General features: G+C 46.0%; 1 protein-coding gene across 1 annotated transcript; it reads right to left on the bottom strand.

Annotated features, from left to right (window-relative positions):
* On the bottom strand, positions 1–27140 carry AMER1 (APC membrane recruitment protein 1). The gene is made up of 2 exons (XM_061135901.1): positions 26986–27140; positions 1–6311 (listed from the first exon to the last, which is right to left on the bottom strand). Exon 2 carries the CDS (start codon positions 6209–6211, stop codon positions 2855–2857), a length of 3357 nt encoding a protein of 1118 aa, XP_060991884.1. The 5' UTR covers positions 6212–6311; positions 26986–27140; the 3' UTR covers positions 1–2854.
* Positions 27141–27734: the final 594 nt, after the last annotated feature.

The raw sequence follows: 27734 nt of genomic DNA, 5'->3' as shown, positions 1-27734 counted from the left end.
TTTGCAATGCTGAAATGGTGTTTATTTGTGGACTTACCATCTACACATTTAACAGCCTGGGATATATTTGGTGTTAGCCAAGCAAACACTGGTGTATTTTTGGGGAGGGGCCTAGAGCTTGGCTGGCTCTCCCAGTGTCACCCTGTGCTGTCACACAAAGTCTCCAGCTGGTCCTCCTTCCTCTTCTAGGCCACAGCTGGGATTCAGAAATGAACTGCTTGGATCTAGAGTAGACTCAAAGGAGCCTGCTTCTGCAGCCATACACCCTGACTGCCTTATTTCTGGTGGTGAGGATCCTGTCTCTGGGCTGGCTGGCCAGGAAAGTGAAAGGACTTGCAGGCAGCAGTGTTCAAACCATGAGCTGATGCTCAGTCGTAAAACTTACTGTGATATGAGACTTTCCAGAGCCCAGCAATGTGTGTCAGGGCTATGACTGCCCCCTTCAGAGGTGGCACCTCTTGCTGCCCTTGTGCTACAGAGGGCAGCTCTCAGCCCTTGGCCAAAGTTTGACCACCTACTTTTTCTCTTCTCAGACAGGCTGGTGATCCAGCAGGCTCTGGTGGTTGGTGATGGCTCTACTACCTGCTGTGGCTGGCACAGTCTACATACAAACAGGAGCTTGAGCTGCCCTGAAGGACAGGCAGAGACAGAAGAGGCAAGTGGTGAGCGTTCCCCTGTTGTAAAGGCATTTGGTGAGTGTCTCCTTCCTGCCAAACAGCCAGGCCAATTCTAGTCCCACCCTCCCAGGGCAACTTTGGTGAGAAGCCAGAATTGGGGCACTTCTCTCTTAATGCTTTGCTAGGGTTGAGGAGGGCCTTTCTCACCTTCTTTGATTCTCCAGCTTCATGATTAACAGATTTCTTCATAATGCAGACAAAGTCAGCCTGGAGAGCTGGTCTGCATCCCTTGAATGCTGGTGTTGGTGCCATGCAAATTCATGTGGTGCTTCCAGGGGTACAGCTTGTACCATCCAGGTTTACTTTTTGTGGGGAGGGGCACTGGGCCAACCCCAATCCAAAAAATGGTGACAAAGACCAGCACAGATACATCCCATGGCCAAGGGGCAGTTTTCCCACAAAGTCATCTTGACTTGGGGTGGCAGGCAACAGCATCTCTTCTGGAATAGCAAGAGCCCTGTTTACCTCTTAATAGGCATGGAGATGGGTGGAGGATGGAGACAGGATCAAGGGAGCAAGGATCATAATTTGGGTCAACATATATAGGTAAAAAGTTTCATATACCATTTCCAATGGTGAAATTTAAAAGGACCCCTCCGTATTGGTGATTAATGAGAGATAGAGCCTGGCAAGATTAGCCTGTTGCAATGTCTTCCTGACAGCAACTCTTCCTCACCAATATTTCCAGGCTAGTTTAACATGAAAACTGTGTGAATGCAGAAATAAGGGTGCCATTCTTTCCATAAGGGGCTGCAATTACCACACAAATCGGAGTCCTTCAGCTTGGCAGAGCAAGGGCAGATCACAGTCTTTCCTCTCAAGACGCCCAGTCCTATGATGATACTAAGAACTTGGCTAATTGGAAAATGAAGGCTCTTTAGAAAAACTGGAACAGCAACCTAAATACCCTTGGTGTCCTGTCTCTTGGGAATGCTAGCATGAAGCCTCTTTAAAGCATCCAGTGAAAGGGTGGGCAAGGCTTAAGGAACTTTTTGTCTTTGGGGGAAAGCAATTTTCCCTTTTAAGAAGCTGAGTTGACATGAGCTCTGCAATGTATGAAATCCTCTCTCCTGATGAAAAGAATGAATGAATCTCCTTTTCCTATCCTTCTCCTGCAACCTGTAAAAATCCCATCCCCTACAGCCGAGCCTAGTTTAGGCCACTTCTCTTCCCGTATCTCAATTAAAAGAATGTGTTCCTTGTAATGAGATAACGAAAATTTCCTTTGGAGAAAAAAATAACCAAAATTCAAAAGCATCTGCAATTCAGGCTGTCACAAGCTTAAAGAAACAAAGAAGGAAAAAAAAAACTATCATTCTGGAGCTCAAGACTTATGGTAGTGTCTACAATATAACCCTATTTTGTCTTGTTTGCAACTAGATGAATTTGGTCATTACATTAAGGAAATTAGCATTTTTGTCTTCAACCCAAGCTATAGCAGGCCAGGTTAGAAGACCCTCACTGGTTATGATGCCTAAGTCCATAGGAACAGGCAGTGAGACACATGCTACTTGATCCTCTCTGAGGACAGCAAGCTGGGGCTACTAGATTATACATCTGATGTGATGGTGGCAGCTATGCCAAGACCAAAGGAAGTGGGAGTGGGGAGGATCTGTACCATAATTTCACACTGCTAATAGCAAACAAGCTAACAAGCTCCTTGTCCCCAAGTGGGAGGCAGTGTAGACCTGGCTGCTCATCTACTGGATGGAGAAACGGCAGAGGTGCTAAGGGTTCAGACTGTGTCAAGGATGCATTATATATATATATATATATATATATATATATATATATATATATATATATAATATATATACATACATATATATATATATATATACATATATATGTATATATATATGATCATTACCTTGGCAATTGGAATAGGCACAAAATTAGAGCATCTCAAACCCTGCATGGGTCACAAGGAAAAAACCCAAAAGCAAAAATTGGAGCACAGAAGCAGCAATCTCTCAGGGCAGATGTACTTGAGCTGAATGTGGCCACAGATGGCAGACAAGGGAAGTGGGAAAACAAAGGTGAAAACTCATAGGAGCTTTCCTTGGCCAAAAGGATTTTCAAGTTAAACAGCAACCCCCACCCCCACCCCTCTGCCCAACCCTTATCCCCATTCACATGCTCAGGCCCCATGCCCCTCACTCCAGAATTGATGATAACTACTCAGCTAGTTTTCCATTCATAGCAGTGGAGGAGCAGCTGGTGGGGAGAGAGGCACCTTGCTCAGCCTTCTCCTTTGACAGGTCAAGGCTGGGAGCCCCATAGTGAATGGGCTGAGGCTCTGGGGGCTCAGGCCGGATCCTGGGCAGCTGAGGGATGCCATGAGTAATGCCCACAGGCTTGGCCTGGGGCACAGGGCTGGGGCTGAAGCCTCCAGAAATGGAGGAGCAACTGGGCTCATCAACAGGCAGCAGCACATCTGGAGGCCTGGCCCTCACACTTTGGGAGGCCTTTGGCTGGAGGTTATAACAAGGGCCCATGGGCAGGGGTAGGTGTGAAGGCCGAGCTAGCTGAGACTTGGATTCCCCAGGTGCCCTTGGCTCTGGCCCTGATACTGACAGCAACATTGACATGGTGAGAGGAGATATGCAACAGACTGCCTGCCCATAGGGATGGCTAGAAGGCCCATCCAACTGGCTAGGACTTATCCAGGCATGGCCAGGTCCCACTGAGAGAGGACAGGGAGGCCAGGCAGGCCAGTCGTAGGATCCTGGAGGTTCAGTATAGAGAGACAGGGGACTGTCTCGGCCCCATTCGTCCTCCTCCTCTTCTTCATCTGAATCTTCTTGCTGGGCCTGAAGCTCATCAGACTCCATATAGCCTTGGGTCAGGTGAGAATTGGAGAGCTCCAGCTCCAGGGTCTCAGCAGTGTCAAGGGAGCGGCTCCTCCTGCTGAGGGCCATGGCAGCAGGTGGAGGACGAGGGTGCATGCCAGGTAGTCCCAAGTATCGAGGGAGACTGCTCACACCCCAGGGTAGGCCTTGGTAGAATCGGCTGCGGTAGTTGTTGAAGGCATGTTTCTGGTAGTAGCCCAGTTCAAAAGCTTCCAAGGAGGCTGCAAGGTCTTCATCATTGTGGAACTCAGGATTTTCTTCACACTTGCCTTCCCCATCCCGCTCCACATCAGCAATATCAAAGGTCACCATGGGAGGCAGCTCAGGAAGGTTTTGAGTGAAGGATGAATCAGAGTCAGAGCTGCAGGACATGCTGGAGAAGAGGTTCCCATTGCTGGTGAACTCCACAAGGGCCTGAGAGAAACTCACAGTAGCATTCCCTTCCTTCTCAACATCCTCTTCCTCTGGCTCCTCAGGGGGTGAATAAGTAGGGTAGGCCCTCCTGGGAGATCCTCCAAAATTTGCTTCTTGCATGTCTGGCTCAAACATAGCGTCACTCTGGAAGAGTTGCATCAGGCAAGTACTTTGATCTTTCTTGGAGCAGCTTCCCTCAAAACGCTTCTCCAAAGGACGGAAGTCCCTCCAGTCTGGCTCACTGCTTGCAGTGGCAGGGAAAGCTGAGGTGGTTCCTCTGTGGGAAGTCTGAGAGGCCCCTGATGCCCCTTCCACCAGACCCATCACTGATGGGCCTAAAGGCCTCATTTGATACTCTATGATGGGCTTTTCCTGCCGCACCTGGGCCTCTCGGACTTGAGCCTCTCGAGCACGGACCTCTTGGCCACAGGTCTCCCTGGCATAGGCCTCTCGAGGTCGGGCCTCTCTGACATAAGCTTCCCGGGTGTGGGCCTCTCGAGCATGGGCCTCTCTGGTGTGAGCCTCTTGGGCACATGCCTCCCGGGCCTCTCGCTGCTCCCGCTGAAGCTCCCAATATAGCAACTGTTTCTGGATGGCCACTAGCCGTTCTTCCTCTGTCTCCATTGCCCCAGGTGGCCGAGGGGAAGAAAAGGGCTCAAAGTTCAAGAAGGGGTCAAACATCTCAGAGCTGTGACCATGGAGGTCATAAAGGCAGTCATCCCCAGGTGGGGAGTTCTCAAGACTATCATCTGGCTCATAGAACTCATAGAGGGCATCACCACTATAGCTGTCTCGGGGCAAGCAATCCCTGCGGACAAGCCCCAGGGCCTCACCTGAATCATCCTCAAGTCCCGGTGTAGTAGAGTCATAATAACCCTCGTCACTATTGGGGGCCGACTCTTGCTGATCACTCTGAGGAGTCAAAAGTTCTCCAGGGGCTGAGCCAGGATAAGACCTAACTGGGTCAAGAAGCATGTAGCCAAGATGGCCTGGGGATGCCGTGGGATGGTAGCCTGGATTTAGTATGGGCCTCGGGTACATCTGGGAACTTGCCCACAGATATTCTAAATCATCATCTTCTTCCTCCTTGACTTCTCCCTCTTCTAATTCCACCTCCTCTTCCTCTTCTTCCTCATCATCATCATCAGGCAAGGCCATCTCTTCGCCCCCTCCTTGGTAAGTCACCAAGCAGGAACTTCGTTTGGTTCCATCTCGGTTGGCCCTCTGGCCTCCAGAGGCCATGCTATCTGTCATACTATCCATATCCTGTTCTGCTATTATGTCACCACAACCTGTCAGTGAGTCAAAACTCTTCAGAGATGTGACATCCCCAAAGAGGAGGCTCAGCTGATCCCCTAAAGGGCCACTGGGTGGATTTACCTCTCCTGCCACAAGCTTCTCCCCTGTTTCTGGACTATGGAGCTCCTCTGGGCCACTGGCTTCAGGGGCAGGTTTGGGCTGCAAGAGTGCTGAGGCAAAGGCCTCCAAGGTTTTTTCTGGATCTTTAAAGGCTGCTTTCTCAGTGGCTGCTGGAGAAGTCTCTGATATTGAAGAAACTTTCGGCCCAGGGACATCTTGGGATTTGGCATTTTCCTTTCTTGGGGCTTGGAGGACCTCATCAGTGTGGGACAGAAGGGCTGAGCTCACATACTCATGAGGCCTGGCTCTGGCGCCCTCAGACTTCTTGGCTCCTGGATTGCTTTGCTCAGCCCCAGAGACCTTGCTCTTTCGGTGACGGCGGATACTACTGAAAAAACCTTTCAGGCCTTTTTTTGGCTTGGGCACAAAGTGAGCCTTCTCAGCTCCAGCTTTCTCTGTGGCTCCAGCCACAGACCTCTTGCATCTGGAGCCTGTCTCCAAAGACCCATGGACACTCTGAGAGCTGGGAAGTCGGGATGATGACTCAGGAAAAGGTAAGGAGAGGCCGGTTCCTTCACTGACAATGTCTTCAGGGTCATGGACTACTTCACTCAGGCCATCGTGGGTCTTGCTCTTGCTAAGACCCTTCTTAGAGCTGCCTTTCCCGGAACCTTTGCTTCGTCCCCCTCCAAAGAAACTAGGCAGGGTACAGATGCCCTTCTTGCCACCAAAGAGTTTCATGGCAGTTTTCTTCAGCCTACCTGGACCAGATGAGGGTGGCTCTGACACGGGCCTTTCTGTTGCCTCAGATGCCTTGTTTTTGGCCCCTTTCTCTGTCCCTTGATCCTGGGTATCCATAGAGACTGTTGTTCCCTTGGCCTGAGCAGCTTCATCCTTTCGGGTCTCCATGATGGTGGGGAAAACTCAGGTGTATTCAGCTATAAAATGCAGCCTTCTGGCTTCTCGGCACTGTTATAACATCATCAGTCAGGAAGCATCACAGCTGGGGCTGAAGATAAGAGAGACAAAGAGAGACAGTACTGGTGAGCAAGCATCCAGGCTGGGTTTGTTTTCACAGGTGTCTGTGGTTTCAGGCTTGAATTGAACCACAAAGAAAGAAAATATAGGGAAAATCTTAATGCACTCCATATGCTTGGCTTGTTGGATCAGCCCTCTCTAGGCCGCAAAGCAGCAAAACCATACACTGAACAACAGGCAGCCATGACCCCTACCCCACTTGCTGGGTCTACTCACTTCAGGTCACCTTAAGTTCAGGGGAGCACACTGGGCAGGGGGAATTGCAGATATGAAAAAGGCCCAGGTGCTATTGGCCACAGGAGGGATTATCAAGGGGTGGTGGTGTAGGAAGGTGGAACGGAAGTCAGCTCTGATGACAGAGAAGTTTTGAAAAGCACCTGGCAAAAACAGCCCATTAAGTATTCACTGGGTTCTGTAAGAACCAGGCCTCAATTTCACATTAGCCAGGGCTCTCACTGACATTTTGCCTGGAACTGGGTAGAAAAGTATACCTGAAGTTTCACTTTCTTCCTTCAGGCTACCTAAATTGCCTGTAGGACCATGATCAGACCTTCAAAAGCCCAGAATAGGAGCCTTGCCGACCCACATTCCAGAGCTGCAATCCAGAATCAGCTAATATGGCATGGTAGCCTCTGGGCAAGGCACTCTCTGAGATTCAGTATCCTCTGTCCAAGAGGCCTAGAAATACCTCCCTCTCATAGTGGTTATGTGAGGGATAGGTCTAACCTAGACTCTATAGTGACTGTTCTGCTGGTAACAGATTTTAATGTGGTCCACAGGGGCTTCCCTGATGGCTCAGATGGTAAAGAATCTGCCTGCAATGCAGGAGACCGGAGTTCATATCCCTGGGTTGGGAAAATCCCCTGGAGAAGGGAATGGCTACCCACTCTAGTATTCTTGCCTGGAGAATTCCATGGACAGAGGGGCCTGGCAGGCTACAGTCCATGGGGTCGAAAAGAGTCAGACAGGACTCAGCAATTAACACTTTCACTTTCTGTAACTGAAACCACCATGAGAACCATGAGACAGACTGTTTTCTTCTCTGCTCCTTTCATTATTTTGACCCCCATCTAACTTCTTATCTAGAAAGGGAACTCCTTGAAGGCACAACTCCACACAACTCATGTCCCTGGTCAGTTAGGCTCTGAACAGCTATTTCAATAAACAAACCTGATGCAAGACACACCCTTCTGGTCTAGGCTCCCAGTCCTCTAAATAGCCAAATGTCACAGAGATAGAAAAAAAAAAGAAGGGCTAGCCAACATATCCCCTATTCCAACATATCCCCCTCCCCACCCCCATCGTCTGATGTATCCACTCCAGTGACTAGCTGATTAACAGCTGGATCAGTGACTAGCCTGCTAAAGCCCAGTGACCCCTTCCTGGAAAGTCCCTCACCACTGTCCTCTCTTTGCAGGGTAGCCACCAGCACCTAAGGAGCTTGGGTAGGGAAGGGAGACAGAATAGCTGCTGGGAGCCAGAGAGACAGAGAGAAGGAGAGGCAAGCAACACTGTCGTCCTAAGAGTAGCTGGCCAGTACATCAGCCTTGTGACTGGTTGCCACGGTAAAAACACGCTCACATTCACCTACAGTGGGAAACTAAGAACTAGCACTCTGGGGGTGGAGAGAGCCTGGCAGCTACACTCTATCCTCTGACCACATTAGAGGAATCTTCCTGGAGTCCCTGATCTTGTCTTGCAAATAGTAATTTTGTGCCTTGTACCATGCTTGGCCTGACACTTGACTCATCAATGTGCTCTAAGCTTCTATCAGAAGCACTCTGCAGAACTTAATATTTAATTTGTAGCATGATAATGTTTGGTTACCCCCAAAATAAGAGAAAAAAATACCATCATCTGATCTCTTCTCTGCAGAAATCTGTATTGCAAATTGCTCAGGTTAGGTTTTTGTTTTTTGATTCTGTGTGACATAGTTTAACATGGCATTGTTCCAGCTCAGCCCTGCAACTGATAGGACCACAATAAACAGTGCTACCCCTCAAATACACAATGATACACACACACACACTCTCCAAGTCCTCTGCTGCAGGATCAAAAGGGAATAGGGACCCTATCATCTATCTGAGTCCTTCACTTTCCAAAGCACAGATGTTTTACCTCAGCCCTGAAATTACTGACAATGTTGTCATTATGGTGTTGAGCACTGAGGAGATGGGGTGGCGATAAGTGGAGTTATTTGTGAAATTATATTCCCCTCTGTGGTATTAATGAAAGGAACCTCACTAGAACACTTGGTTAAATGATAATTATTAAGCTCAGTGCTGCCAGAAGGGTTCAAAACCCCAGTCCTTGCTTTTAGGAAGCTCCTAGGCTAACAGATAGAGAATCTTCTATATAACAGTCTGAAGGCAGAATATGATGCAGACCTTAGAGAAGAGCCCTCCTTACTGGCTAAGCTGAGTGCTGAAATATCATTCTTCATACCTTATGATCATGTCCCAGGATAAACTTGAAAGGCAAAAAGATAATCCCTGGGCTCAGAAAAGGGAATGCCTTGAGAAGGAGGCATTCAATCTGGGCCTTTTTAGACAGGAGTGAGTGAAACTGTCAATTATTTAGAGGAAAGGATGGGCAAGACTAGTAAGTGTGGTTGGGCATCAAGGAAAACCAAAGGCTAAGTGAAAAACCTTATAGTCTTACCCATCCTTGTGACTTGAAGGCTTAATCATCCTATGGGTTTTGGAGCTGAAATTCCTGCAAACAGAAGAATTAGGCAAACTGAATCTCAAACAGGGCTGCTTTATAGAACCTTGATGCCTTGGCTACAGGGTAGTCCCTTTGGGTTTTCTCTTGCCGTTGCTTCTTTGCTCTGTTGGAGTAGAGGCCAGCCCACAGCTCTCTACATTGTCCCCTTCTCTGTCATAGGGATCAGCAGCATGCTGTGGATAGAGCCATGGTCCACAGAGTTGGGTTCCAGATCATGCCAAGGCATCCATCTAAGCCTTGGCCATTTGTGAAATGGAGATCAAAATAGCTTCTCTATCTGTAGTCCACTGCAGTGATGTGAGGTTAGATGGGATAATCAACACCAAAAGCATTTTGTAAACTGTAAAGTGCAAAGCAAATGAGAAAGACTGGCATTCCTGTTATTTCAAGTCAGATCCCAGTTGCCTAGGAAGTAGTTGTTTGTTGTTGTTTAGTCACTAAGTCGAGACCATGTGTAAAAGGCCACTCATTTGAGAGAGCCATTCAACTACAGGAAGTCCAAGGAATCAGCTGCCTTGGCCCATGCTGAGGAAGAGCCAAGGGTTAAGGGATTTTAAAGACGTTTGTGGATTTATACAAAGTCCTCTGTTAAGGGCAATTTAAAAAGCCTTCTGTATATGTGGTGGGAGTGGGTGAACTAGGCAGGGTTGTATCCCTGGGAATCAAATTCTCTTCCCCCAGCTTCAGGTCCTCCTCCTAACTAGGCCCAGGGCCATCTTTGCTGGCAAAGGCCAGAGTTGAAATTATGCTGTCTCCTACCTCCCTGCTTTATCCCTTCCAGAGCCAAGTACCCCACCCATAGTGTCTCTGCCCTGTGTCCCCCACAAGGCAGTAGGACAGAAGCTCGCAGGAATCGCCTGTAGCTAGTGCCTCCTAAGCCCAGCTCCACCTAGCCATCCCACTCAGGCCTCTTTTTCATACTCCTTACTACCTCACCAGGTCCCAATGCTGTCCTTTCCTAGTGGGCTATGCTACCTTTGCTCGGGACCAGAGTTCAGGAGTGAGGTGGGGCAGAAGGCAAAGGGGACTGCAAAGGGAGAGATTCTGCAGCTCCCTCAGGCTGAGGCTGGCTCTCTTCATAGCTTCTGCCAAGAAAGTAGTCCTGCTAAGTGCAGAGCCCCTCCACACTAAGGTTTCTCAAACTGCATGCCTATCTAAGTTTCAGTTGGACTTGTGGGTGAGGGAATACTGTAAGGCTACCCTGTGATCCCTGGCAGGGGCCACTAGCTGCAGCTATTGCTAGCATGGCAGGAATTGGGCTGTGTCCATCCCTGCTCAAGAGAGGCCAGCCTCAGGCCATTCTTAGACCAGTGGAAGGCTAGGTCAGAGCTACTTCCTCCTCCTCTCATCTCAAAATACAGCAAGAGACCAGTCACAGATTTTTTTTTCTTTCTTTTTTTTTTTTTTCAGTCACAAATTTGCTCCAGGAATCCATCTCAGTAACGGGGAAACAGCTGCAGTCTTGCACATTCTGCTCCCAGCCCTATTTCCTGGGGCCAGCTCAGCCAACTTAGAGAAGGCTGAGTTCAGGGAAGAAGTATGTGGATTTATGCAGTAGCTCCAGAGGCATGGCCTCAACCAGTCGTAGTTTCCCAGACCTTCTCCAAGAAGTTTTCCTGGGAGCAAGCCCACTCTGGGTGCATCCTGCACTTGTACATGCAGTGGAAGGTGGTCTAAGGAAGGAGTAATAAGGACAGGAAGTCCGGCCACCCTCCCCCCACTTCCTGAGAGTCAGCCAATTCTGCACTGTAATCAGCTCTCCCTACCTGGGGGAAATCCAGCAAGTTCTTTTGGTTTCAACTGGAAAATGAGGCTATTAAGAGTGTCTACCTTTTAAAGCTATTTTAAGTAATTAAAATCTTATGTATATAAAGTAACAAATAAAATCCATTTTATAACAGAGGCTCAAAAACATAGCAACTAGTTTTACATATATTTTATTCAAACTGCTGCTGCTAAGTTGCTTCAGTCATGTCTGACTCTGAGCCAACCCAAAGAGGGCAGCCCACCAGGCTTCCCCATCCCTGGGATTCTCCAGGCAAGAAGACTGGAGTGGGTTGCCATTTCCTTCTCCAATGCATGAAAGTGAAAAGTGAAAGTGAAGTCACTCAGTTATGTCTGACTCTTAGTGACCCCATGAACTGCAGCCTACCAGGTCTCTCTGTCCATGGGATTTTCCAGACAAGAATACTGGAGTGGGGTGCCACTGCCTTCTCTGTTTTATTCAAACTATAGTTGGACAATTTCTAGCAGCAAAACTACCTCAATCAGGGTTGACTAAGGTGCTTCCCAGGCTCTAAGGGTATGTTACCAAACCTTCTTGGGCCTCAATTTCCACAAATGGTAAATGAAGGAGGCTTCATTTCTTCTCACAGGAGGCTTCAGTTGTTCTTTTAGTCAACTTTTGATTTCGGGGGTCTAAAATGTTTCTTCAAATCAGCTACTGGTTAACAGCTCTGGTTTATCTGGGAATTTCCACTAACCAGGTTCTCTAGCCCAAACCAGAAAGGTCAACAATCCAAACTTAGCTAAAGTACGGATACAAAGGAAATTCAAATCAACAAATGTCCTTCATCCACTCCTGGTACTTGTTATTTAATCACTAAGTCATGTGCTACTCTTCTGTGACCCCCATGGACTACAGCCTGCCAGGCTCCTCTGCCCAGGGGATTCCCCAGGCAAGAAAACGGCAGTAGGTTGTCATTTCCTTCTTGAGGAGATCGTCCCAACCTAGGGATAGAACCCACATCTCCTGCGTTGGCAGGCAGATTCTTTACCACTGAGCCACAAGGGAAGCACTCATGGTACTTACCAGCTTACAAAATGTTCCCCACTTCCTCACTCACCACCATTTCTCCTTCCCAGTGATCCATTAATCAGGCCTGGTTGCTGTTGCTGTTTAGTCACTAAGTCATGTCTCTTTTGCAACACTATGGACTGTACCCCACCAGGCTCCTCTGTCCATGCGATTTTCCTGGCATGAATACTGGAGTGGAGAATACTTTCTTCTCAAATGCACATGGAACATTCTCCAGGATATACCACATCCTGGTTCACAAATCAAGAATCAGTAAATTTAAGAAAACTGAAATCATATCAAGCATGTTTTCTGACCACAAGGCTGAGACTAGGTATCAATTACAGGAGAAAAAAAAAACTGTATAAAACACAAACACATGGAGATTGAACAATAAATTTCTAAATAACAAACAGGTTATTGAAGAAGTAAGAAGAGAAATCAAAAAGTTCCTAGAAAAACATGACAGTGAAACCATGATGACCCAAAACCTATGGGATGCAGCAAAAGCAGTTCTAAGAGGGAAGTTTATACACAATCCTACCTCGAGAAACAAACAAACAAACAAACAAAAACATCTAATAGACAACCTAACTTTACACCTAAAACAACTGGAAAGAGAAGAGTAAAAGAAAAGACCCAAAGTTAGCAGAAGGAAAGAAATCATAAACATCAGAGCATAAGTAAATGAAAAGGAAATGAAGGGACAATAGTAAAGATTAATAAACTAAAAGCAGATTCTTTGAAGAGATAAATAAAATTGACAAACCTTTAGCCAGATAATGAAGAAAAAAAGGGAGAAGAATCAAATCAACAAAATTAGAAATGAAAAAGGAGAGGTTACAATAGACAATGCAGAAATACAAAGCATTACAAAAGACTATTATGAACAACAATATGGCAATAAAATGGATAACCTGGAAGAAATGGACAGATTCTTAGAAAAGTTCAATCTTCTAAGACTGAACCAGGAAGAAATAGAAATAATGAACAACTCAATTACAAGCACTGAAGTTGAAGTTGTGATAAAAAATCTCCCAAAAAACAAAAGCCCAGGACCAGATGGCTTCACAGGAGAATTCTATCAAACATTTAGGGAAGAGCTAATGCCTATCCTTTTAAAAATCTTTCAAAAAATTGCAGAGGAAGGGACACTTCTGATTATTCTATGAGGCCACCATCACCCTGGTACCAAAACCAGACAAAGACAACACAGAAAAAGAAAACTACAGGCCAATATCACTGATGAATATAGATGCAAAAGCCCTCAACAAAATTTTAGCAAACAGAATTCAGCAACACATCTAAAAGCTCATATATCATGAACAAGTGGGCTTTATCCCACAGATGCAAGGATTCGTCAATATTTGCAAATCAATCAATGTGATATACCACATTAACAAATTGAAGGATAAAAACCATATGATTATCTCAATAGATGCAGAGAAAGCCTTTGACAAAATTCAACACCCATTTATGATAAAAGCTCTCCAGAAAGCAAACATAGAAGGAATATACCTCAACATAATAAAAGCCATATGTGATAAACCCACAGCAAACATTATCCTCAATGGTGAAAAATTGAAAGCATTTCCCCTAAAGTCAGGAACAAGACAAAGGTGCCCACTCTCACCACTACTAATCAACATAGTTTTGAAAGTTTTAGCCACAGCAATCAGAGAAGAAAAAGGAAAAAAAAAAAAAAAAGGAATCCAGATCAGAAAAGAAGTAAAACTCTCACTGCTTGCAGATGACATGATCCTCTACATAGAATACCCTAAAGACACTACCAGAAAATTGCTAATCAATGAATATAACAAAGATGCAGGATATGAAATTAACACACAAAAATCCCTTGCATTCCCACACACTAACAATGAGAAAACAGGAAGAGAAATTAAAGAAAAAAATCTCATTCACCATTGTGATGAAAAGTATAAAATACTTAGGAATAAATCTACCTAAAGCAACAAAAGACCTATATATAGAAAACTATAAAACACTGATGAAAGAATTCAAAGGTGACACAAATAGATGGAGAAACATACCATGTTCATGGATCGGAAGAATCAATATAGTGAAAGTGACTAGACTACCCAAAGCAATCTACAGATTCAATGTAATACCTATCAAGCTACCAATGGTATTTTTCACAGAACTAGAACAAACAATTTCATAATTTGTATGGAAATACAAAAAACCTCGAATAGTCAAAGCCATCTTGAGAAAGAAGGATGGAACTGGAGGAATCAACCTGCCTGACTTTAGACTATATTGCAAAGCTACAATCATCAAGACAGTATGGTACTGACACAAAGACAGAAATATAGATCGATGGAACAAAATAGAAAATCCAGAGATAAATCAATGCATCTATGGACACCTTATCTTTCACAAAGGAGGCAAGAATACAACAGGGAAAAAAGACAATCTCTGTAACAAGTGATGCTGGGAAAAGTGGTCAACCACCTGTAAAAGAATGAAACTAGAACACTTTCTAACACCATACACAGAAATAAACTCAAAATGGATTAAAGATCTAAATGTAAGACCAGAAACCATAAAATTCCTAGAGGAAAACATAGCAAAACATTCTCTGACATAAATCACAGCGATCCCCTATGACCCATCTCCCAGAGTAATGGAAATAAAAGCAAAAATAAACAAATGGGACCTATTTAAACTTAAAAGCTTTTGCACAATAAAGGAAACTATAAGCAAGGTGAAAAGACAGCCTTCAGAGTGGGAGGAAATAAAAGCAAATGAAACAACTGACAAAGAGTTAATCTTAAAAATATACAAACAGTGCATGCAGCTCAATAGCAGAAAAATAAACGAACCAATAAAAAAATTCACCGAAGACCTAAACAGACATTTCTCCAAAGAAGACATAGAGATGGCTAAGAAATGCATGAAAAAATGCTCAACATCACTCATTATCAGAGAAATGCAAAGCAAAACCACAATAAGGTACCATCTCACACCAGTCAGAATGGCTGCTGTCAAACAGTCTACAAACAATAAATGCTGGAGAAGGTGTGGAGAAAAGGGAATCCTCTTACACTGTTGGTGGGAATGCAAATTAGTATAGCAACTATGGAGAACAGTGTGGAGATTCCTTTAAAAACTGAAAATACAACTTCCATATGACCCAGCAATCCCACTGCTGGGCATACACACTGAGGAAATCAGAACTGAAAGAGACATGTGTACCCCAATGTTCATTGCAGCACTGTTTACAATAGCTAGGACACATAAGCAACATAGATGTCCATCAGCAGATGAATGGATAAGAAAGTTGTGGTACATATACACAATGGAATTATTACTTAGTTATTAAAAAGAATGCATTTGAATCAGTTCTAATGAGGTGGATGAAACTGTAGCCTATTATACAGAGTGAAGTAAGTCAGGAAGAAAAACACCAATACAGTATATTAATGCATATATATGGAATATAGAAAGATGGTAATGATGACCCTATATGTGAGACAGCAAAAAAAAATAGATATAAAGTACAGACATTTGGACTCTGTGGGAGAAGGCAAGGATGGGATGATTTGAGAGACTAGCATTGAAACATGTATATTACCATATGTGAAACAGATCATCAGTCCAAGTTTGCTGCATGAAACAGGGCACTCAAAGCCAGTGCACTGGAAGAACACAGAGGGATGGGATGGGGAGGAAGTGGAGGAGAGTTCGGGATGAGGACACATGTACACCCATGGCTGATTCATGTCAATGTACAGCAAAAACCAGCACAATACTGTAAAGTAATTAGCCTCCAATTAAAATAAATAAATTTAAAATAAAAGAAAAAAACAAATTGAAAGATAAAAACCATATGATAATCTGAATAGATACAAAGAAAGCCTTTGACAAAATTCAACACCCATTTATGATATAAACTCTTCAAAAAATAGGCATAGAAGTAATCTACCTCAACATAATAAAGGCCATATAAACCCACAGCAAATATTACTCTCAATGGTGAAAAACTGAGAGCATTCCCTCTACGATGAGGAATAAGACAACAGTGCCCACTCTTGTTACTATTATTCAACACAGTTTTGGACGTCCTAGCTATGGCAATCAGAGAGGAAAATGAAATAAAAGGAATCCAGATTCGAAAAGAAGTAAAGCTCTCACTGTTTGCAGATATTATACTATATATAGAAAATCTCAAAGATACTATCATAAACTTTCTGGAACCAATCAGTGAATTTAGTAAAGTTGCAGGATACAAAATCAATACACAGAAATTCCTTGCATTCCTATACACTAACAATGAAAAATCAGAAAGAGAAATTAAGGAAATGATCCTAGGAATAAATTTACCTAAAGAAACAAAACACCTGTATATAGAAAAGTATAAAACACTGATGAAAGAAATCAAAGATGACACAAATAGATGGAGAAATATACCATGTTCTTGGGTTGGAAAAATCAATATAGTGAAAATGAGTATACTACCCAAAGTAATCTATAGATTCAACACAATCCCTATCAAGCTACCAATGGTAGTTTTCACAGAACTAGAACAAAAATTTGCATGGAAACGCAAAAGACCCTGAATAGTCAAAGCCATCTTGAGAAAGAATAATGGAACTGGAAGAATCAACCTTCCTGACTTCAGACTATATACTACAAAGCTATAGTCATAAAGACAGTATGGTATGTGTGCTCAGTCACTCAACCATGTCCAAATCTTTGTGAACCCATGGGCTGTAGGCTTCTCTGTCCATGGGATTTCCAGGCAATGATGCTGGAAGATGGGTTGCCGTCTTCTCAACCCCAAGACAGTATGGTATTGGCAAAAAAACAGAAATATAAACCAATGGAACAAAATCTAAAGCCCAGAGATAAACCCACACACCTTGTGAGCACTTTATCTTTGACAAAGGAGGCAAGAATATACAATGGGGCAAAGACAGTCTCTTCAATAAGTGCTGCTGGGAAAACTTGACAGATATCTGTAAAAGAAGGAAATTATAACACTTCCTAACACCTTGCTGCTACTGCTGCTAGGTTGCCTCAGTCGTGTCTGACTCTGTGTGACCCAATAGACAGCAGCCCACCACGGTCCCCCATCCCTGGGATTCTCCAGGCAAGAACACTGGAGTGGGTTGCCATTTCCTTCTCCAATGCATGAAAGTGAAAAGTGAAAGTGAAGTCACTCAGTCGTGTCTGACTCTCAGTGACTCCATGGACTGCAGCCTACCAGGCTCCTCCGTCCATGGGATTTTCCAGGCAAGAGTACTGGAGTGGGTTGCCATTGCCTACTCTGTTCTAACACCATACACAAAGATAAATTCAAAATGGATTAAAGACCTAAATGTAAGACCAGAAACTATAAAACTCTTAGAAGAAAACATACGCAAAATATTCTCTGATGTAAATTACAGCAAGATCCTCTATGACTCACCTCCCACTGCTGCTGCTGCTTTGTCACTTCAGTCCTGTCTGACTCTGTATGACCCTAATGGACTGCAGCCCACCACGCTCCTCTGTCCATGGGATTCTCTAGGCAAGAATACTAGAGTGGGTTGCCATGTACTCCTCCAGGGGATCTTCCCAACTCAGGGATCAAACCTGGGTCCCCTGCATTGCAGGCAGATTCTTTACCACTGAGCCACCAGGGAAGTCCCATGACCCACCTCCTAGAGTAATGGAAATAAAAACAAAAATAAACAAGTGGGACCTAGGTAAACTTAAAAGGTTTTTGCACAGGAAAGGAAACTATAAACAAGGTGAAAAGACAACCCTCAGAATGCGAGAAAATAGCAAATGAAACAGCTGACAAAGAATTAATTTCCAAAATATACAAGCAGTTTATGCAGCTCAATACCAGAAAAACAAAAACAAAAACAAAAAACGAGCAATCCAATCAAAAAGTGGGCAGAAGACCTAAAGAGACATTTGTCCAAAGAATACATAAAGATGAGTAATAAAACACATGAAAAGATGGTCAAGATTGCTCATAATAAGAGAAATGCAAATCAAAACTACAATGAAATATCATCTCACACCAGTCAAAATGGCCATCATCAAAAAATCTACAAACAATAAATTCTGGAGAGAGTGTGGAGAAAAGGGAACTCTTTTACACTGTTGATGGAAATGTAAATTGATATAGCCACTATGGAAGACAGTATGGCGATTCCTTAAAAAAACTAGGAATAAAACTACCATATGACCCAACAATCCCAGTTCTGGGCATATACCCTGAGAAAACTATAATTGAAAAAGACACATGTACCCCAGTGTTCACTGCAGCACTATTTATAGTAGCTAGGACATGGAAGCAACCTAGATGTCCAACAGATGAATGGATAAAGAACAAGTGGTACATATATATACAATGGAATATTACTCAGCCATAAAAAGGAACATATTTGAGTCAGTGCAAAGGAGGTGGATGAACCTAGAACCTATTATACAGAGTGAATTAAACCAAAAAGAGAAAAACAAATATCATGTATTAACACACATATATGAAATCTAGAAAGATGGTACTGATGAACCTATTTGCATGACAGCAATGGAGATGCAGACATAGAGAACAGACTTATGGACACAGGGTGGTAGGAAGGAGAGGGTAGGACAAATGAATAAAGTAGCATGGAAATATACACACTAACATTTGTAAAATAGACAGCCAGTTGGAATCTTCCGTATGACTCAGGGAACTCAAACTGAGGCTCTGTGACAACCTAGAGGGGTGGGATGAGGTGGGAGGGAGGCTCACAAGTGAAGGGACATAGTATACCTATGGCTGATCCATGTTGATGTAGGGCAGAAACCAATATAACATAATAATTATCCTTAAATTATAAATTAATACATTAAAAAAAAAGAATACTGGCATGGGTTGCCATTTCCTTGGGGGATGTTAACTCCTTGTCACAGAGAAGGAAATTGTTTAAGCTTGGGAGAAGACTTGCCTAAGGTCACACAGTGGGATGATGACAGAGCCACACCAACTTCCAGGCCTCTGAGTCCCAATTCTATGCCATTCTGCTGCACTGTGTTAGCCCCTAATCAAGGAAGAAGACTTAGAGTGAGGACTGTGCAGGTTCCCCTCCCACCTATGAGAGCCATCCTCTTCCTCTCCTATCACACTCTTGTACCAAACCAGTTGAGCCTTCTCTTCAGCATTTCCAGTCATCACTGGCTACTATTTTGGCCCCACCTAGCACATTCCAGAAAGCTTTCTGTGGCCAAAAACTGCACTATCACCACTCCCAAACCGTGGAACGTGTTCCTCTACTCTTCTCCTTGGGAGATAAGTTTGAGGGGCCAAAACAAAGGTCCAGACAGAAACCTGACACTGGGGACAAACATGAAGGTAAAGACAAAATGAAAATAAAGAATTTGAGCTATAGTTTAAGGAAAATGATCTACAAGATCTGGAATTTGAATTAACATTTCTAAAGCCCACAGCCAATGTCTACTCTCAAAACCATTTTTTTTTCAGGACCTGACAGAAGGGCTGTCCAGCTTTATACTCTTTGTCAGAGCTGTAAATGCTGCTGGTAGAGCCCCAATCAAGCTATCCCTGCAACCACTCCTCCCCTAATTTGCAGCCTTCCTGAGAGGCACCTCTTCTTAAGGGGGCATCTCACCAACTCTAGATGCAGCATAGACCCCAAAATGAGCCCTCTAGCCCCTGTTCCTATTTCCTCAACACCAGCCCCTCAAATGAATTATCATATTCAGCCATGAGTAATTCATTCTGGCCAGCCTCAGCCTGTCTGTTCTTTTCTCTTGAATGCAGCCTCCTTCATCTTATACGGCAGTCACCACATCTAGCACAGAGCAGCAGCTCAAACAATGTTGGTTCAACTGAACTCTAATTCAGCTAGAGCTTATCAGCCCAGAACTAAAATGCCAGCTTCACTTCTTTCAGGCTGTGAGATTTGAGAAAGTGACCTAACCTTTTTGAAGAAAATACTACCTACCATATGGAGTCACAGTAAGGATTAGAGATGATAAATATAAAAGATTGATTACTTGTTAGGTACCAAGCAGATGTTCAATAAAGGGCCCTTGTGATAGGGCCTCTTGCAGCTTCCTTCTCTACTCTAGTTCCTCAGATTTCCCCTCACTGTGATGAGGATGACAAAAGTCTCTTAACAGCATTCCCTCTGGTCTTTCCTGCTGCAGCACTGAAATCCCAACCCCTTGCCTCCCCACTTCCATCTCATCCATCCTGCACACCCTTGCCAGATTCATTTTCTTACAACTCTGATTTCAGTGCATCACACCTTGACTTATCAAATTATTCTGCACTGCCTACAAGATTAAGGCCAACTCCCTTTGCCTGACCTTTAAGACTTGCTCTCTGCATGTCGTTTGCAGGTTTCCTAGGCTCACTTCTCTGCCCCTTAGCCTCAGCCCCAAATATACAGGGCTTATCCAGTCTAGGAGGTATGGTCACTCAGACTCTGCCTCTACCTAGAATTGGGCTTACCTGGCGAAACTTCTTGATGCAGCAGCTTTCTCCTCAGGCTGCTGAGGCTGCCTCTCCAGATTGCCTGGAATGGTGGGGGCTCTGGGAACCACCTAATTGCCACTCTCCTCTAAGGCTCCCAAACCCCCTTAGAAAGGGATGTATTCAAAGAAGGTGTCATGCCTGCATCATAAGGCTTCCATTATTACAGTACTAACTCAGCAAGGGTGAGATCAAAAACAGGCAACATACCTCCTTCCTCCTCTGTTCAGATGAAGAACAGGAGAGGAGCTAACTCCAGGGAAAGAGACATGATAAGGCAGTCAAGAAAGCCTGCAAGGAGTAGCTGGATCAAGTGAACAATGGAGACTCCTGACTTTCCTAGGTATCCTCTATATGTACGATATCCTCTATATGCACCATACCCTAAGTGAGAGACCTCAATAAAGAAACTGAGGTTTGGGAGGGGATCAGATCAGTGTGCTTAGAGGAATAAGCATTAAATTGAGGGCCAGGAACTTTATGCTCTTATGTAACCTTTGGCAAACAAATCACTTCTCTGTTCTGGGCCTCGGTTTTCCCATTTAGAAATGGGAGACTGGACTGCTTCCTCCAGGCTGCATGAAGCTGGGGAAAGGACAGTCCTGTGTTTAGTTTTCCAGTGGCTGCTGAGTCAGGAGTCATGTTGAGGAAATGTCATTTTGGAGGTTCTAGGCTTCATTGGGAGGCCTGGATGCCTACCTGGTTTGGCCCACTGTAGAACAGAGGTGAACTGCAGCCTAGCCTCACTCCATATGCCTCTCACTTCTACCCTCCCCCCGCAAGCCCACCCAACATTCTACTTTTCTGAATGTGCTAGGCCTAGCCTATATGAAATGTACAGATTCTCGAGGGACCACAGCTGGCCAGGCCCAGCCCTCTCTCTCTGAAGAAGAGCTGCAGCCCCCAGTTGAGGGGCACTATCTAGAGAAGAGGTGTTAGTATCTGCTTGGAAACCCAGCAGGGAAAAAAACAAAACAAAACAAAAAACGAACCTGTAGATGAAAGCAATAAAGGCTCTGCAACAAGAAATGCAGATCAAAAGGTTGCAAAGCTCCCCATCCCCACCCCCTGCAGCACCATTATGCCTGCCTCTGCCTCCACCAAACTCCCTCAGGCCATTTTCTTCATTGTACTTATTATCCCCTAATCCCAAAAGGGAAGGTGCAGGGGAGCAATGCACCCTCACTCAGCTAGCACCTGCACTTCTGCAGTGGTTCTGGTTTCCCTGCCTGCCTTGCTAGCGACATGCACAGGTTTGAAAAATAAGACCAAGGAGAGAAGAAAGACTCTGATTATTTAATTCAGAGAAGTTGAAGGTGGAAGAGATGGTTTAATGCCCATGAAATCTCCATGAATTGTTAAGCAGTAGAGCTATGGTGGCCAGCTGTTCTCAACACACACACACACACACACACACACACACACACACATGGTTTAAGTATAGCATGAGAGGCTCAGATTACATCTGAGAAAGAACTTCCTGGCCATGAGATGGGTAAACCAAGAATGAGTGACACAGGAAGTCAATGAAATGCCTCTTCTGAGGGCTTTACTTTTATCACCCAGTCTATCTGCCTGGACAGGACTTGAGGCAGGGGAACTGAAGAAATAACACTAGGCAGCTCTCTTCTAGCCCCTTCTTCCTCTTTGGTTCTTCAAAGGAGCCAGACTTGTTGCTATTTTTCTCATTCCCTTCATCCGCTGGTTCAGAGAGTGTAAATGTAATAGTTCTTGAGGAATTTTTAACATCTCCACTCTACTATAAGAGAAACACTAGATTGCCAGCTTCTTTCAACTACTTCTCTTCTGAAACTTTCAGCCCCTGACAGGCTGTAGACCAAGAGTGAAAAAGCAAGAGACGTGAAAGGGGAGGAGTTCCTAGAAAGCTAACCAAGCTTCTTTTCACTCTTGATGAATGGGTGAGGTAAGAAGAGGGGTTGATTAATGTGATTTGTACAGATTTATGCTTAACGGATACAGTGGATAAGAGGAGTTGCACAGGAGGCAGCTGTTGGTGGTGGTGTTTAGTTGCTAAGCCTCTCCCTAAATTCTGTGTGAACTTAAGCAAGTCTCTGCCTCTTTCCAAGGTCTCAGGATTCCTGTCTGTAAGAAAAGGAGTCCAAACTGGTGCTTCCTGAAGGCCTGTCCAGCTGGGAGAAAAATGATCAGCAAAGGACTAAGGGGCATTCAGCCTTTACCACATTGGTATACAGAAGCCTGGCTCTGTCCTTCCCCGCTGCCCCACCAAGATCCCCTGCAAAGCCAAAGAGAGGCTGACAATATACAGTTTTCCTCTAGAGATAGCCTACTCCCCTAGTTCTTCCAGATCCAAAGATGACTTTTTACCTGCCCAACTTATGGCACTCTTCCAATCCCTTTCTAAGAACCCAATCCAAAACCCTTTCTAAAATCCTGTTTTATTGTGGCATAGCTGCACACAAAAAAATATCAGAACCTCCCAATTACCCACTCTTTGATGGCCCCTTCCTTCATTCCTTCAAGATCAGACCCCATTTCACAACCTGGCATTTGGGAAACCCAACACCACTGGGCCTCAACTTCCTTTTTACATTGCTGTTGCTGTTGTTCAGTTGCTAAGTCATGTCTGACTCTTTAAGATCCCAGGAACTGCAGCATGCCAGGCTGTCCTGTCCTTCACTATCTCCCAGAGTTTGCTCAAATCCATGTCCATTGAGTCGGTATCTCATCCTCTGTTGCCCCCTTCTCCTTCTGCCCTCAATCTTCCCCAGCAACAGGGTCTTTCCCAGTGAGTCAGCTCTTCACACCAGGTGGTTAAAGTACTGGAGCTCCAGTTTCAGCATCAGTCCTTCCAATGAATATTCAGGACTGATTTCCTTTACAACTGACTGGTTTGATCTCCTTGCAGTCCAAGGGACTCTCAAGAGTCTTCTCCAATACCACAGTTCAAAAGCATCAATTCTGCAGCACTCAGCCTTCTTATGGTCCAACTCTCACATCCATACATGACTACTGGAAAAACCACAGCTTTGACTATACAGATCTTTGTTGGCAAAGTGATGCCTCTGCTTTGTAATATGCTATGTAGGTTTGTCATAGCTTTCCTTACAAGGAGCAAGCATCTTTTAATTTTCATGGCTGCAATCGCTGTCTGCAGTGATTTAGGGCCCAAGAAAATACAATCTGTCACTGCTTCCAATTTTTCCCCCTTTTATTTGTCATGAAGTGATGGGAACGAATGCCATAATCTCAGTTTTTTGAATGTTGAGTGTTAAGCCAGTTTTTTCACTCTTTTCTTTCAGTTTCATCAAGAGGGTCTTTAGTTCCTCTTCACTTTCTGCCATTAGAGTAGTATCATCTGCATATCTGAGGCTGTTGATATTTCTCCTGACAATCTTGATTCCAGCTTGTGATTCATCTAGGCCAGCATTTCACATGATATACTCTGCATACAAGTTAAATAAGCAGGGTAATAATATACAGCCTTGATGTACTCCTTTCTCAATTTTGAACCAGTCCATTGTTCCATGTCCAGTTCTAACTGTTGCTTCTTGACCTGCATATAGGTTTCTCAAGAGGCAGGTCAGGTGGTCTGGCATTCCCATCTCTTTAAGAATTTTCCACAGTTTGTTGTGATCCACACAGTCAAAGGCTTTAGCGTAGTCGATGAAGCAGAAGTAGATGTTTTTCTGGAATTCCCTTGCTTTCTCTATGATCCAACGGATGTTGGCAATTTGATCTCTGGTTCCTCTGCCTTTTCTAAATCCAGCTTGAACATCTGGAAGTTCTGGGTCTTTTCTGGTTGATATTGTAAGGGGCCTTTGTACCTTGGAGCCATACAATCTCAACCAGAAAAGACTCTCACCACTCATCCTGCTTGCCAGCCACTCCCTCCCATTCCTAATTTTGCTTATACAACTATCCTTTGCCTAACCAAAACCCCTCTAATTTCTGGAGGCTTCCCAGGACAATACCCCATGTACACACAGATCTCTCATCTCCCTCCATGGCAGCTGTCTTTAGATTCATGAATTAGCTGGGGACTGGGCAATGCAGGTCCTGAGCTTATAAAGTTAGACATTGTGCTTTATTTTTTTTTAAATTGTAGATGAAACCCATTCCCTTTCTTAATCTTCATTATGTATACTCAATAAATATCAGAGACTTGAGTATCATTTTCATGTGAATCAGGACAAGTGCCAGTTGGGAACATAAAGATCTTCTCCAAAGCTTTACAGACATTAAGTACTTCCTGAGCATTCATTAACTGCTATGCATTGCTAGGGTTTCAGGGAACTTCGGCTGAGATTCAGGTTTCATTTTGCCCTGTGAGAAGTTCGGAAAGAACCCAGACGTCCATGGTATCAGGGAAACAAAGTAGAGGCAGGGAAATTTAATTATAGTTTGTTTCCTATTATAATTTAAGTCAGAAAATGCCCAAGGGATGCAGGTGGCCTGGAGGAGTTCTAAGTTCTGAGAAAGAAGAGGTCATCACGGATTGCAAGAGATGGAAAGGCACTAAGGAGATAGGCCCAGAGCTGAGAGGGAAGAGAATTTGAACAGTGTAGGGTGAGAGAGTCTGAGTGTGGAGAGGGGAGTCATATAGGGCAGATATGTTGGGTGGTTGCTGGTTTGAGATAGTGCAGCGGACATGTCCAGCTCTGAACCAGAGATGCCCAGATGTAAGTAGGGGTTTTGTATTGGTGCTTGGTCAAATTGAGAGGAGGTGAATGTAGTGTCCTATCTGCAGTTCTTGCTAGTGTCACAAAAGTCCCCAGCTAGCCTTCCATTAAAGTGAGGGATTTACTGGGTCTCATTTTCTCCTCTCAGAGGTGCCTAGGCTTTGCCAGGCCCTGTAGTACACAGAGTTTTCCACCCTCAGAGGTGTGTTAAAGGTCCAAGAAGAGCCTTTCAAGTCCCTAGATAGCTCCTGGGCTTCCCTGGTGGCTCAGATGGTAAAGAATCCACCTGCAATGCAGGAGACCTGGGTTTGATCCCAGGGTTGGGAAGCTCCTCTGAGGAGGGCATGACAACCCACTCTGGTATTCTTGCCTGGAGAATCCCCATGGACAGAGATGTCTGGTGGGCTACAGTCCATGGCATAGCAAAGAGTCAGACACAACTGAGCGATTAAGCACTGCACAGGTAGCTCCTTCCCTCTTGTTCCTCAGAAAGGCCTAGAGTCCACAGAAAGGGGCACACTTCGGTGCAGACTGAGCAGTGAGTGGGGCCGAATGAGGGGAGCTGCACTGAGGGAGGGGGCTCTGCTGGACTTCCCAAGGTGGGGGGGGGTGGGGAGTCCAACAAAGCAGGACCCTCCATCAAGCCCATGTGAATGCAGCAGGCAGGCAAAGCTGCAGGAGATATTTGTGTGAGGGGCAAAGGTTCACCTTGACTCCTGCAGCCCACACCAAGGCAAGCTTGGCCCATGGAGGCTGGCTCTGCAGGGCCTGTCCTGAACTGTGGCACGCCTGGCACAGCCCCTCACCACTGGAAGAGCCTAGGCCAAGTCTGACGGTCACCAGTCAGAGGTGTCTGCAGCAGACAATGACAGCAGCCCAGCAGGCTGGGTATTTTCAGTAACTTTGAAGTTGGGGGATTTGGCTGCTTCTCTAGCTCTCACACACACCCAAACGGCTCTTTCTCTACTACAATAATTACTCCCCCGACCTATGGCACAGAACCGTGCGTCCCCCCCGCCCCCCGCCACACACACACCATACCACACCACACCACACCATGGTTATCGCTATTTTTAAACCAGAGGTTGGAGAAAAAAGCGCGGCCAGTACCCTCCAAGGGGACAGGAGGCGAGGCAGGGCGGGGGAGGGGGGAGCAGGGACAGGAGGGAGGCGCGGGGGCGAGAGGGAATTTGACAAAGCGGCCTTGCAGCTCTAACCCAAGGACTAGCTTGAGCTGCTGCCCTAACCTAAGGTACTGCGAGAGATGGCTTGCCAGCCCCTCTGCCCGCGGGGGCGGGCGCCAGATGCGCCCGGAAGCCCAGGAGCAGGGGGCGCGGCTGGTTGGGGCCTCAAGGCCGAGGTTCCAAAGGGAAGTGAGCAGCCCACAGGCCCAACTGAGCTCCTCCAGGGAGGAGACAGACAAAGTAGATACCCCAACCCACGCCAAAGCAAGTACTCGTCGGACCCAGGCCAGCGCGTAGGCTTCGTCCCTAGAAAAGAGGGAGAGGCAGGAGATGCACCGGGAAGGGGAGGGGCGGCAGCCTGGCCGCTGTGATGAGCGATACTCCTCTAACACAGCTGTTCCAGCTAATGTGCTACAACAAAGCTGTAGAGCTCCCGGCCTACAAAAGCACCGCTGGGGGTGCTGGTTGGCTTCTCCCCTCATGGGACCACAGCGCAGCACGTGCGGGCTGCCTCCCCCGAGAGCCCCGAGGCATGGCCCAGGATAGCCCGCCGGCCTGCCTTCCTCTTTCCACCTCCAGCCGCGGTCGCTAGCGCTCAGAGGACATGGCTCTGACCCTCACCAGAAAGTCCTCAAAGCTGGTTCCAAAGAGGAGCGCAGAGCCGTCCGGACGCCGACCGGCCCAGCCCTTAGAGCTCCTTTCCAGGCGGCCAGAGTGGAGCACGCGAGACTGCACCGTATGGCGGGCAGGCGGAGGCTCCTGCTGCGCGCAATGCTTACCCGGCTCGGTCCGGTTTCCAGCCCGGTTTTTGTCTCTTGCGCCGCCCTGGCCGGAGCTGGAGCCTTGGCTGCTACGGCTGAGAGCGTCGCCACCGCCGCCTCTGCCGCCGCTGTGGCTCCAGTCACCTCCTGCACCAGCTCCCCTTCCCCAGGCTCTGGACTGCTCCCCCATACCCCTCCCCCCCACCCCGGACTTCACAGCCACAGGGTGGGGCATTGGCTTCCTGATTGGCAGGCGTGTGGTCCAATCGCCACGGTGAGAAGGCGTTTCCTGACTCGCCCACTGTTTTCCTTGGTGCGTTTCTCTTTAAATGCAAATAAGCGCGGGCGTGGTGTTGGCAGGGGGCGGAGAGGCTCCAGAACCCCTAGCTGGGACTCCTCAGTCCCCCCACCCCCTCACGCCGGGCGGGTAGCTGCTTGGCGACGCCGTAAACTCCAGGGGCTGGTCCCGTCAGTACGGAGCTCTCTGGAGCCCGGTTTCGCTTTTGCATGCGCTTTTATTTCCGTGGCCGCGGTGCAATCGGGCCGCGGTGCAATCGGGCTGCGGCGCGCTGGCCGCCACCGGTAGTTTATTCCAGAACGAGAGGCCAGCTGGGAGAGGCGGGGCGGAGAGGTTGGGGTTCCTGGGGGACTACAACGCACCCCCTGCACTTTGCCGCCCCCATCCTTAGGCGTAGAATCAGGGCCCCGGGCGCCTGCCCCGGAGCCGCTCAGAGGGAACCCACCTGCCAGGAAAGTCAATTGCAGCT

This window comes from Dama dama, chromosome X (assembly GCF_033118175.1).
Source record: "Dama dama isolate Ldn47 chromosome X, ASM3311817v1, whole genome shotgun sequence".
Taxonomy (NCBI): domain Eukaryota; kingdom Metazoa; phylum Chordata; class Mammalia; order Artiodactyla; family Cervidae; genus Dama; species Dama dama.
The sequence above is the reverse complement of the archived record's forward strand: the minus strand, read 5'-3'. Positions and strand labels throughout refer to the sequence as shown.